Source organism: Phyllobates terribilis, unplaced genomic scaffold (genome assembly GCF_046119375.1).
Source record: "Phyllobates terribilis strain yellow unplaced genomic scaffold, ASM4611937v1 Scaffold_5__5_contigs__length_657084704, whole genome shotgun sequence".
In the NCBI taxonomy this organism is placed as follows: domain Eukaryota; kingdom Metazoa; phylum Chordata; class Amphibia; order Anura; family Dendrobatidae; genus Phyllobates; species Phyllobates terribilis.
In genome coordinates, this window is record NW_027362765.1 from 591964653 (window position 1) to 591978270 (window position 13618).

General features: G+C 41.6%; 1 protein-coding gene across 3 annotated transcripts in view; it reads right to left on the reverse strand.

Moving 5' to 3' along the window:
- Nucleotides 1-771: 771 nt before the first annotated feature.
- The window catches only part of TSPAN14 (tetraspanin 14), a 98260-nt gene continuing 85413 nt past the window's right edge, over nucleotides 772-13618 (reverse strand). For all 3 annotated transcript variants that reach the window (XM_073685980.1, XM_073685981.1, XM_073685979.1), the window contains 2 exons: nucleotides 8370-8489; nucleotides 772-6823 (listed from right to left, as the gene is read on the reverse strand). In XM_073685980.1, coding sequence (XP_073542081.1) covers nucleotides 6752-6823; nucleotides 8370-8489 — 192 coding nt within the window. In that variant the 3' untranslated portion in view covers nucleotides 772-6751. The remainder of the gene's footprint in view (nucleotides 6824-8369; nucleotides 8490-13618) is intronic.

Consider the following 13618-nt stretch of genomic DNA (forward strand, 5'->3'; position numbering starts at 1 on the left):
GGGCCAGCACGGCTTGAGTCACTGCTCCGTACATATTGAGCAGTGGCTCTAAGCACACCCCGGGACTAACTGACAGCCGGCTCAGCACTGGTGCACTGTAGAGCCGGCTGTCAGTCAGTGCTGGAGCTCGGATAAAGTCGCTGCTCACCATGTATTGAGCAGTGATTGAAACCGTGCCTCTATGACTGAAAGCTTGAGACTGCCGAGGAATAAAGGTAATTTCCTCCTGGCAGTCAGGCCTACATTGTTGGTTTAACACATAAAACCCCTAAAATACATTCAAGTTTGTGGATGCAACATGAAAAAATGTGGAAATGAATACTGTGGTATTCATATGTGGTATGAATACTTTTTTCAAGGCACTGTACAGATTATATATAGGGTTGTATTGTTCTGGATTTTTTGTACAGAAACAGAGCAGCGAGTTTTTTGTTTCCCTGCCCCTAATCCTATAGAGCATCTCTGGGATGAGGTAGTACTGGCTGTTGGTTTCTCTATCGGGTTTGGGGCAATAGCGAGTACCAGGCTCTAGGCTAGGCCAGACAATTGCAGCACCTAGCAAAATTCACGTCCCGGTGAACTGCTGCCGTTCGGAAGGTCAAATGAGTCCCAATGCGTTACTAGGAGGGTGTATCTAGATTCAGTCCGTGTGATGAACCACCATTGCTTCTTAAAGCCATATATTACCACAGCAATTCCACTGACAATTCCACACAACTTGCAGCAATACCATATTGAAAGAGTAAAAATTACTAGAACGACAAACAAGAATACGTTAAAAAAAACAAGTTTATTTAAAAATAGTTTTCTATAGCCGTCATATGTCCTCTTATAGTGGTAACGATAACACATGAAAACACAGACAATCTTAATCCGTAAGCATACACCATGTGTGACAGAAGGTTGGACGAGGGGAACTGCTTCGGAAGCACTTTATAGAGATCTTCATATTCACACAGAGAATGTACATGATTACAGGTCTTCACGCAGTAAGGAATTATTTACAGGCCCTTTGCTTCTCTTATCTCGTACTGAGTCCTGATAACATGATTTATACTCCATTAACAAACCTAAAGCCAAATTACTATTAGACGTAAGCAAAGAGTGGTGCAGAATTACATAAATGGAGCAGTATTAGAAGTCGGGTGGGAGGATGAAACTTCGGTAATACAGCAGCCGATTGAACAGGACATTTTTTCAGAATTTATAAAATACAGTAAAATGTTGGGTGGGTTAAACAGAGGTAATAAAGCAAAATTCATTAGGCCTTAGAGATGAGCGGTCACATACAGATGAACATCCAGGTCCATACAATGAACTAACAGACTTTCAATATTGGTCTCTGTGGAAAAAAATATCATTCAGATCAAAATAAGACTAACAGTGAAATGCTCAGAAGAGGAGTTATCCCCAACATAGGCGGCACATGTGCCAGTCACGCCACTCACCACAGAGAAGCAAGGGTAAGTGCACACTAAGTATTTGCTGCAGACATTTCAGCATCAAAAACACGTCTCTTGGTAGGAAAACTGCAGCATGAAAAAAAAAAAAAAAAAAAAAAAAACACAAAAAAAAAGCGATATGACATGTTTTGCGAGCATTTTTCCTTCTTTTTTTTAATGCATTTTTCTCTGTCCATTAGGATAGGTGATAAACTGCAAAAAAGCTGAAAGAATTGACATTTATTTATATTGACAGATTTTAAACTGCTTCAAATCGGCAAGAAAAAATAAGCAACAAGTGTATGAGATTTCAGCTATCTCCTTCACTTTGCTGGGACAGAGAAATGCTGCTGAAGAAAGGTCGGGTCGCTTCTTTAACAGCAATTGAAGCCTGAAGTGGTTAAAAGAAGCTCAAGAAGACTAAACATATTGCAATGCATGTGTTAATTATTTTGTGTTTTTAGCGCTTGTTCAGACGGAAAAGACATCATGTGCACACATTTTTTGGGGAAAACCCATGTCCATGGCAGTTTGCTTTAAAAACAAAAATATGAGCTTTACCCACCCACCCCAGGTTCAATGTAGCTTCCAAAGCTGCTCAAAATATCTGTCATTGTCTGAGGCGCCGACATCACTTAGTCAGTGCTGTAAATAATCAGTGAGCTCCGAGGCCACGGCCATCATCTCGGGCAGAGCCGCTGAGCCCAGTTATTGGCTGCAGTGCTGTCGATGTGACATCAGTGTTGCAGACCAATGACATATACTGGGACCTGTGGCACAAACTAGGATGGCAGCCAGTGCACCAGTAATTGCGCCATTTAAATACCATTTGCAATGATTGACTGCAGCAGTCGGAGTTTGCTCCAATTACTGCTGTTACAGGCTCAGCTCTTAAGCCCACTTCATACACTGTCCCCGACGTGAGACATACATATATGTCACATGTTGGGAAGGGGTTAACTATAAGAGTACCATACACTTACCTCTTCAATCCTCCAGCACAGCTCTGGTGATCCACATGGCTTACTTCCTTCAGAAATCACGTGCCATACATCATTTTCCGCTCTCTGCAGTTAATGACTGGCCTCAGCAGTAATGCTGTGAATATGGCACATGACTGGTAGCTCAAGTGATTGGCTGCAGCAATGATAGACAGAAGTGATATGATCATGTGATCCGTGCAGGAATTAAACGCAAACTAGCGAGGATCATCAGACCATTAGAGGGTTAAAAAGGAGAACAGATATATATTTAACCCATTTGCTGAATTCTTTTTACATGAATGGACTAGATTTATGACACTGTCTAAAATGCAGCCCATGGGAACCAATCACAGCACGGCTCTTTTTCAAGACAAATATACAAAACAAAAGCTGTACTGTGATTGGTTGCTATGGAGAACAAAGCTTTTCTTTTGGAGTTTTTTAAATCTCCCCCAATGCATTAGATGGATGCGAACGTAGCAACCCCAAAAGCAGTGGGCACTGCATGGGATCAAATGCAGATTTGATGGGTGTTTGTAGCCTGCCAATCATGCACGTTCCAGGCTGGTATGTGAAGGTGCAACACCATCTGAGATGCTCACCTACCAACGCAGAGTCAGGGATGCCGGACAACCCCTTTAAGAGTTAGCAGCCTGTCTTCATCTGCAGATGACTCGGCTGGGCATCCACAGGGAAGGACAAGAATTAAGGGACTTGTGAAATTCTCCAGACTACACTATGATGATAAAGCCAAACTGCAAACGGATTTCACTTGCTTACAGTAAAAAAGGCCACAAAGAAAATTTTACCCAAAGTTAATTTTTCAACAGTTTAAGGTGTTTGTTATTTTTCAAGAAATCGCTGAAATTTGGAAATACAAGAAAAGTGAAATATTGACCATACCAAATGACGTTACTGAACATATTCTAGTAATACAGACTAAAAAGGAAGAAATGTAAACATATCAAAGCATGTGCATCCAAACATTTTAAAATATTCAGTCTCTATGCAAAACACATTATTTTTGTAAAAGACAATCATCCAGTTGAACATTTCCATATGTTGTATTATTTACAGAAACCACAAGATGGCAGTGGCGTGCTCCAATTGATTCCAGCAGAAGCAATAATAAAACCCAAGCTAAAAGATAGGGGTGTACAGGAGGGGCGTACAGGAGGGGCGTACAGGAGGGGCGTACAGGAGGGGCGTACAGGAGGGGCGTACAGGAGGGGCGTACAGGAGGGGCGTACAGGAGGGGCGTACAGGAGGTGCAGTGACTTACTAATCAGTCCACGCACTAAGGTGACAATCACACATGCAGTTTTCATGGAAGCTTTTCATGTAATTCTTCTAAGCCATATAGCAATAATTTCAAAATTAAGAGGATCCAGTCTCCTTTACACTTTTCCTTCTTTTTTTTACTCTTCTAAAAAAAAAAAAAACAGCACAGAACTGAATGTATGATCCCAGCCTAAGCCCTATGCTACAGAGATACTGTAGTGCAAATGGCTGGTTTTAACCATTGAGCATCTGTGGCAGTGCAGTGTCATTCATGGAGCTGTATGCGGCCATTCAGACTACAGCGGTCAGTCTCTTTGCAGTCTGTGTTACTTTATGGGGAACCTGTCATCATACTCAGGCAGCCCAGACCTCGCCGCAGGGTTTAAGAGTGAGACATCTGCAGCCGCGGAGCCGGTGTCTGATGATCGTATCATGAATCTGATCACAGGTTCCCTATAAATCAGCCCATTGAGAGTTACCACTTTTTAGGCTACTTTCACAGCATTTGAACAATATTCGACACCAGTATTCAGAAGCCAAAACCAGGCGTGGGACCTGCACCAAGGAAAAGCTATGATGGAAACACTCGTACCTCTTCTTTTTTGCGGATCTGCTGCTGTTTTTGGCTTACAAATACTGAAGAAAATATGGCAATGCTAAAGCTGCTCGGGGCCAGGTCCATTTTTACAACTATTTAGGATTCTGCATTGTAAAGGATAAAATTAAACAAATTTGCAAGTAGTCTTAATTACAGACATCCTATCGCCTCGAGTCTACAGCTCCTACAAAGAACAAACCCTGCACGGATATTGCCATCTGTCGTTTCCACACTTCTTACCAGCCTGCGAAATGTACATTGATATAACACGTGTGAGCGCAGGGTCATGGAGTCACAGGTCTGGGTAAGAGATGTAGACCAACAACTATAGGAATTTTTTATTTTTTTTGTTAATTAAGGACCATTTGCAAAGTTTTTTATATTTAGGTTTGATCCATCGAAACAATTAAAACAAAACAAAATGAAAAAGTGGTTACAATAGTGGACCTTCCTTTCACAGAGGCGCTGCAACCACTTAGGAGTGGTGTTTGGTTCTGCAGTTTGGCTCTACTAATTTAAAGGGTGCTAAGCTGCAATACCACACACAACCTGTGGACAGGGGTGGCACCATGTCAGGCCTGGCACTATAGAAAAACTAGTCACTTTTTGGAGTGTAAACAATGATGCACACATACTAACAATCCTCAAATCCCAAGCCAATTATCATACACATGCGCCAGCCATTTTTCTCAAAATGCAATGTGTCTTTTTTTCACAATGACATACATAACCTAGGACAGAACATATAGCTTGCATGTATGCCATGTGTTATTGTTTGAAATATACAGACCACACATTAAAGAGGTTCTCCACTACTTCTGACAACCCCTTAAGTGTCTCCTAGGGAAAAAAAAACCCTTATAAAAATCAGCTCCCACACCAGCACCATTCCAGCAATGTGGACACCGAATCTGCAAGCGCCAGTGTCATTGTTATGTGACGTGACCACTACAGCCCATCATCGCCCGCTGGTCAGGTGCAGCGCTCTAGTGTCATTGTTATGTGACGCCTACAGCCCATCATCGCCCGCTGGTCAGGTGCAGCGCTCCAGTGTCATTGTTATGTGACCACTACAGCCCATCATCGCCCGCTGGTCAGGTGCAGCGCTCCAGTGTCATTGTTATGTGACCACTACAGCCCATCATCGCCCGCTGGTCAGGTGCAGCACTCTAGTGTCATTATTATGTGACGCCTACAGCCCATCATCGCCCGCTGGTCAGGTGCAGCACATGTGACGCCTACAGCCCATCATCGCCCGCTGGTCAGGTGCAGCACTCTAGTGTCATTATTATGTGACGTGACTACTACAGCCCATCATCGCCCGCTGGTCAGGTGCAGCGCTCTAGTGTCATTGTTATGTGACGCCTACAGCCCATCATCGCCCGCTGGTCAGGTGCAGCACTCTAGTGTCATTGTTATGTGACGCCTACAGCCCATCATCGCCCGCTGGTCAGGTGCAGCACATGTGACGCCTACAGCCCATCATCGCCCGCTGGTCAGGTGCAGCACTCCAGTGTCATTGTTATGTGACCACTACAGCCCATCATCGCCCGCTGGTCAGGTGCAGCACTCCAGTGTCATTGTTATGTGACGCCTACAGCCCATCATCGCCCGCTGGTCAGGTGCAGCACTCTAGTGTCATTATTATGTGACGTGACTACTACAGCCCATCATCGCCCGCTGGTCAGGTGCAGCGCTCCAGTGTCATTGTTATTTGACGCCTACAGCCCATCATCGCCCGCTGGTCAGGTGCAGCACTCATCTATCATAACAACGTCAACAAGTGCCGGCAGACCTGGCGCCATTGCAGGTGGGGAGTAGAAGGGTTTTGTTATTTATATATTGGACACTTGCATTTAAGAAGGGGTTGTCTAACTGGAGAACAACCTTATTTACAAGGTTAAAAAAATAAAATAACGTCTTGAAATGGTGTTTTGGTATCTTACAGCAAGGAGCAGCCATTACTAAAGAAACAGATATAGCAGAGGAAGGGAAAATCAAGAAGAAATGTACTTAATGGCGGATATACACACTGGGGACGGCCTTTGCGTTAAGGTTATAGAGGTCACCCAAATGTGACAGTGGTTATGGTCCAACAACAACATATCACAGTCAATGTACAAACCAGAGCTAATCCCATGTGTCCTGCAGAGCAATGTCCTCCTACCAAGCTACATTCAGGTAAGGGCCCCAGATGGCAGAGGAGTGCGTCGCTTTACCTCACGCAGCAGGAACAAGGGGGGCGTTATAGGGAGTGATCACAGATAGGTTTATGCTATCATACTCCCATGATGTCCATAAAGGGGCTTCTCTCTGGGTTCCCACCCTTCGTTTCTACAATGCAGGACCACATGGGTGTTGGCTCAGAGTCTCCAGTGGATAATATACGTTTACAGGAGGAGTCGTACAGAGGTACTCTGAAGGCTTCCAGTCTAGCAGGTGGGCCCTTAAAATCGGAATCCAGCCTTTACTGCTTCAATGTCAGACATAAGGGTCCGAGCTAGGTAAATGCCAAAAATCTATGGAGAAAACAAGTTGTGCAAAGTCATTATTTTTTTTATGTTAAATCAAATGTTTTTTTTATTGAAAGTTTTTGTATATAAACATTACAAAACACAAAAGTACCCACGCAGATTCCCGATCCCTGCCACCCCAACAAAATACAACGAGACAAATGAAAGTGCAACATAACCAGCAAAGTCACGGATCAGTAAAGGATAGAGGGGCTGGAATGGCCCATAATACACCACTTGTCAGAATGTAGGACTTTCTACAAGTAACATTGATACCACATGTATACCTTCAGGGGTTCTAGATTACAGGATATAGAAGCTTAAAATAGACCAGACAATATATTTGCGGTTCTGCACAACCGAATCTGTCAATCCAAGAGGCCCTGAGTTTTTCAGACTTAGTGACAGCGTTTCCCTTTACATAGATACCTCTTTCCAAATTCAGCAGCCATCTGGTTTATGAATTCTGGGATTGTGGGGGTCTGGTCAGTTATCCAATACTGAGCTATTAGTATCCTAGCCATATACAACATTCGAGAGGAGTGGCGTCTATTCGTACCGAGTAGATTCTGTGTACAATGTCTAGTATGCCCTTCCAATAGGACTCCACGTTAGGGCAGGACCAAAGCATATGCAGTAGTTTGTTGAATATAAAATAGGAATTTAGGTGTTCTATAAACCTTATGCATCACATACAGCTGGGAGAGTCTAGAAGATTTACTTAAGGATAGTTGGGAATCCTATCTAGTATGCCCTGCCACTGCTCATCTTCAATGGGGCCCATTACACCCTCCCATATAGCTTTAGAACGTATAGGGTATTTCACTAGTACACGATCCAGAAGGGCACTGTACAATATGATATCAGACCCCCGAAGTGGTGTGAAGTGGTTATTCAGTGTATAATCATATTTTTAGACAGGGATGTGTCTTGGTTAGGCCTTTCTGCTTGGTACGCCTGTCTCAGTTGAAGATATTTATAAACTAGAGAATGAGGTAGCCAAAAACTCCGTTTGTAATGCAAAGTCATTATTACATTAGTAATTAGCCGAATAGGCAGCTAAAAAGTAAAATAAAAATATAGAATTTATTTTTTTTATCTATACTTTAAGCCTAAAGCTACAGATAAAAAATAAATTCTATAATAGACTAAACTTTTAAGGCAACATTCCCAGCAGCTGAAATGTGGAAGTCAAGAGACACTGAATTGTACCATATAAGTAAGTTCATGGCAGAGGAAAGGCAACGACTCGTGTAAAAGTTTTACATTTAGCAACTTGGTAATAAACCATGGCTGCCTGGTGACAACACTGGATCTCCTGATCAGGAGACATCATTGAAGTTCAAGAGAACAGCTACACATGCACTCACTCCAGTCCTAGCCGACAGGTGCTGAGCCGAGAGGAGATTAAAATGAAAATATTACTTTTTATAGCCCCTCTTACCTCGTCAGTAACCCCATAGATTGCATTCTATAAGATCCCTATAGCAGTGGCACCTGTTCCCTGAAGTGCTGAGCATATAATACAGATGTACTTCGCCCACACACGTACCTGTAAAATGGAAATCACCAGAAAAGCTCCAGCCACAATGTATATATTTCTAGGCAGCCATGCTTCCAAAGCCGATATACAACCCTTTACGTAGGTCACTGTAGCTCTTTCAGCAAGCGTCTGCAACAAAAAAAAGTGTATCCATATATACATCAATATTAGACCATGCCGATTGTGGCAACTATAAAAGCTGCAAACACAAAAGTCTGAAAAGTCCAAAACATTTCCAATGGTGGTGGTACAAATAACTAGGCACTCAAATATGAGATAATCTAATGGTGCTGGTCCAAATAACTAGGCACTCATATGAGATAATCTAATGGTGGTGATCCAAATAACTAGGCACGCATAGATACGAGATAATCTAATGGTGCTGGTCCAAATAACTAGGCACTCAGATATGAGCTAATCTAATGGTGCTGGTCCAAATAACTAGGCACTCATAGATATGAGATAATCTAATGGTGCTGGTCCAAATAACTAGGCACTCATATGAGATAATCTAATGGTGGTGGTCCAAATAACTAGGCACTCAGATATGAGATAATCTAATGGTGCTGGTCCAAATAACTAGGCACTCATAGATATGAGATAATCTAATGGTGCTGGTCCAAATAACTAGGCACTCATATGAGATAATCTAATGGTGGTGGTCCAAATAACTAGGCACTCAAATATGAGATAATCTAATGGTGGTGGTCCAAATAACTAGGCACTCATATGAGATAATCTAATGGTGGTGGTCCAAATAACTAGGCACTCATAGATATGAGATAATCTAATGGTGGTGGTCCAAATAACTAGGCACTCATAGATATGAGATAATCTAATGGTGGTGGTCCAAATAACTAGGCACTCATATGAGATAATCTAATGGTGGTGGTCCAAATAACTAGGCACTCAGATATGAGATAATCTAATGGTGCTGGTCCAAATAACTAGGCACTCATAGATATGAGATAATCTAATGGTGCTGGTCCAAATAACTAGGCACTCATATGAGATAATCTAATGGTGGTGGTCCAAATAACTAGGCACTCAAATATGAGATAATCTAATGGTGGTGGTCCAAATAACTAGGCACTCATATGAGATAATCTAATGGTGGTGGTCCAAATAACTAGGCACTCATAGATATGAGATAATCTAATGGTGGTGGTCCAAATAACTAGGCACTCATAGATATGAGATAATCTAATGGTGCTGGTCCAAATAACTAGGCACTCATAGATACGAGATAATCTAATGGTGGTGGTCCAAATAACTAGGCACTCATAGATATGAGATAATCTAATGGTGGTGGTAAAAATAACTAGGCACTCAGATACGAGATAATCTAATGGTGCTGGTCCAAATAACTAGGCACTCAGATACGAGATAATGTAATGGTGGTGGTCCAAATAACTAGGCACTCATAGATATGAGATAATCTAATGGTGGTGGTCCAAATAACTAGGCACTCATAGATATGAGATAATCTAATGGTGGTGGTCCAAATAACTAGGCACTCAGATACGAGATAATCTAATGGTGGTGGTCCAAATAACTAGGCACTCATAGATATGAGATAATCTAATGGTGGTGGTCCAAATAACTAGGCACTCATAGATATGAGATAATCTAATGGTGGTGGTCCAAATAACTAGGCACGCATAGATATGAGATAATCTAATGGTGCTGGTCCAAATAACTAGGCACTCATAGATATGAGATAATCTAATGGTGGTGGTCCAAATAACTAGGCACGCATAGATATCAGATAATCTAATGGTGCTGGTCCAAATAACTAGGCACTCATAGATACGAGATAATCTAATGGTGGTGGTCCAAATAACTAGGCACTCATAGATATGAGATAATCTAATGGTGGTGGTAAAAATAACTAGGCACTCAGATACGAGATAATCTAATGGTGCTGGTCCAAATAACTAGGCACTCAGATACGAGATAATGTAATGGTGGTGGTCCAAATAACTAGGCACTCATAGATACGAGATAATCTAATGGTGGTGGTAAAAATAACTAGGCACTCAGATACGAGATAATCTAATGGCGCTGGTCCAAATAACTAGGCACTCATAGATATGAGATAATCTAATGGTGGTGGTAAAAATAACTAGGCACTCAGATACGAGATAATCTAATGGTGCTGGTCCAAATAACTAGGCACTCAGATATGAGATAATCTAATGGTGCTGGTCCAAATAACTAGGCACTCATAGATACGAGATAATCTAATGGTGGTGGTAAAAATAACTAGGCACTCAGATACGAGATAATCTAATGGTGCTGGTCCAAATAACTAGGCACTCAGATACGAGATAATGTAATGGTGGTGGTAAAAATAACTAGGCACTCATAGATACGAGATAATCTAATGGTGGTGGTAAAAATAACTAGGCACTCATAGATACAAGATAATCTAATGGTGGTGGTCCAAATAACTAGGCACTCATAGATACGAGATAATCTAATGGTGGTGGTAAAAATAACTAGGCACTCAGATACGAGATAATCTAATGGTGCTGGTCCAAATAACTAGGCACTCAGATATGAGATAATCTAATGGTGGTGGTCCAAATAACTAGGCACGAATAGATACGAGATAATCTAATGGTGCTGGTCCAAATAACTAGGCACTCAGATACGAGATAATGTAATGGTGGTGGTCCAAATAACTAGGCACTCATAGATACGAGATAATCTAATGGTGGTGGTAAAAATAACTAGGCACTCAGATACGAGATAATCTAATGGTGCTGGTCCAAATAACTAGGCACTCATAGATACGAGATAATCTAATGGTGGTGGTAAAAATAACTAGGCACTCATAGATACAAGATAATCTAATGGTGGTGGTCCAAATAACTAGGCACTCATAGATACGAGATAATCTAATGGTGGTGGTAAAAATAACTAGGCACTCAGATACGAGATAATCTAATGGTGCTGGTCCAAATAACTAGGCACTCAGATATGAGATAATCTAATGGTGGTGGTCCAAATAACTAGGCACGAATAGATACGAGATAATCTAATGGTGGTGGTAAAAATAACTAGGCACTCAGATACGAGATAATGTAATGGTGCTGGTCCAAATAACTAGGCACTCAGATATGAGATAATCTAATGGTGGTGGTCCAAATAACTAGGCACGAATAGATACGAGATAATCTAATGGTGATGGTCCAAATAACTAGGCACTCAGATACGAGATAATGTAATGGTGGTGGTCCAAATAACTAGGCACTCATAGATACGAGATAATCTAATGGTGGTGGTAAAAATAACTAGGCACTCATAGATACAAGATAATCTAATGGTGGTGGTCCAAATAACTAGGCACTCATAGATACGAGATAATCTAATGGTGGTGGTAAAAATAACTAGGCACTCAGATACGAGATAATCTAATGGTGCTGGTCCAAATAACTAGGCACTCAGATATGAGATAATCTAATGGTGGTGGTCCAAATAACTAGGCACGAATAGATACGAGATAATCTAATGGTGATGGTCCAAATAACTAGGCACGCATAGATATGAGATAATCTAATGGTGGTGGTCCAAATAACTAGGCACTCAGATATGAGATAATCTAATGGTGGTGGTCCAAATAACTAGGCACGCATAGATATGAGATAATAGGAAATTTGTGTGCAATGCAAAAGTGAGTTTATGACGTATAGGTCATAGACTCTGCCCTTCATTGTGTGCACAGATGGCTTTTGCAGAGAAACGTGGACCAAGCTGTGATAAAATGCTAAGAGAGAAGCGTTGGACTCCTGCAGTGTTAAGAGCGATAGTCACCATTGTGGGCATCCCACACTTCTCCCATAGCGCTGTATCACAGCTTGATCCACGTCTTTCTGGAAAAGCCATCTGTGCACCCGAGGAAGGCCAGGGTCCATTACTTTCACCGACTTATAGTTAATTAGTGCAATAAAAGACTAGAAAATCACCGACTTGAACACTAAATATCAATTAATCATGAATATAAAACATCACGTATTAGAAATAGGTTAAAAATATTGAATACAAAATAACAAATGTATAGTAAGTATACTTTTCTCTTGACTCTTTACTTTTGAAGGGTCAGACAGGAAGAGTCAACGTCTGAGCGGGGGCGCCATTGCGCAGGTGTAGGATGCCGACCTCCGCAGCAAGGTAGGGCAACGCTAGATTTCACCTAGGGAAAATTACTAGTTTCCTTTCTGATTAGCTATCTGAATGTTATATTAGCACACATGATTATGTACATCTGATCAACTTCTCATATTGAAATCTGAGATAGTATTTCTGAGTGCGGTGTGTTTACCTCTCTACCTTGCTGCACCTAATTGGGCCCTACAGGGTCAGATAGGGAGAGTCGACGTTCGAGCGGGGGGCACTATTGTGCAGGTTATGGGTGCAAAACTCTGTGGCAAGGCAGAGCTATATTAGATGAATTGTAGGGTATACATACACACCCCGTTTTTCCTCTTAATTAAGTGACTAATTGTTGGCCATACTTACTATACTTTTGTTATTTTGTATTTAATATTTTTTTTAACATATTTCTAATAAAAGTGATGTTTTACATTTATGATTAATTGATATTTAGTATCCAGAATGTATTACCGAAACATCGTAAACTCACTTTTGGGTTTCAAAGAAATTACTTTTTTCCTCATATCTATATGAATGCCTAGTTCTTTGGATTTACAGTGTACAAGGGCTGGGACCCTACTAGTGCACCATCACGTCTGGAGTGCTGGGGTTTATACAGAAATGCTGGGGGTCCAGGCATTCCTAGAAGAAATATTGTTGCCACTAGTTTATGGGTTCACTTAATGTCTTGAGCAAAGCAATGAGAGAGTAAAGAAATTACATTCTCAAGAGGTATACAGCATAATAATAATAATAATAATAATAATAATAATAATGGCTCCACTATGGAATTCTGAGAAGAGTTAGGTGAACGCTGCTGACCGCACCAACATGTTGTTGAGTCCAGCACTCTTGGCATGACCACTCCAACTGTTTCTCCTACAATAAACCACTGACCAGAGACAGTTTGGATTTTTTTGCATGCCTCCATTCCACTGGTCATGACAGCGGTCTGTGGCTCCTGCACAGGAGCAGAAGTGCCGCCTCTTACCGGTCCACATCCGTGGATCTGCTTCTGATTACATGTTGGGGCACAAAGTCATGATTGCAACGTGACGCACAAGTGATGTTGTGCCAGGCCGGCGAATCAAAATAAGAGC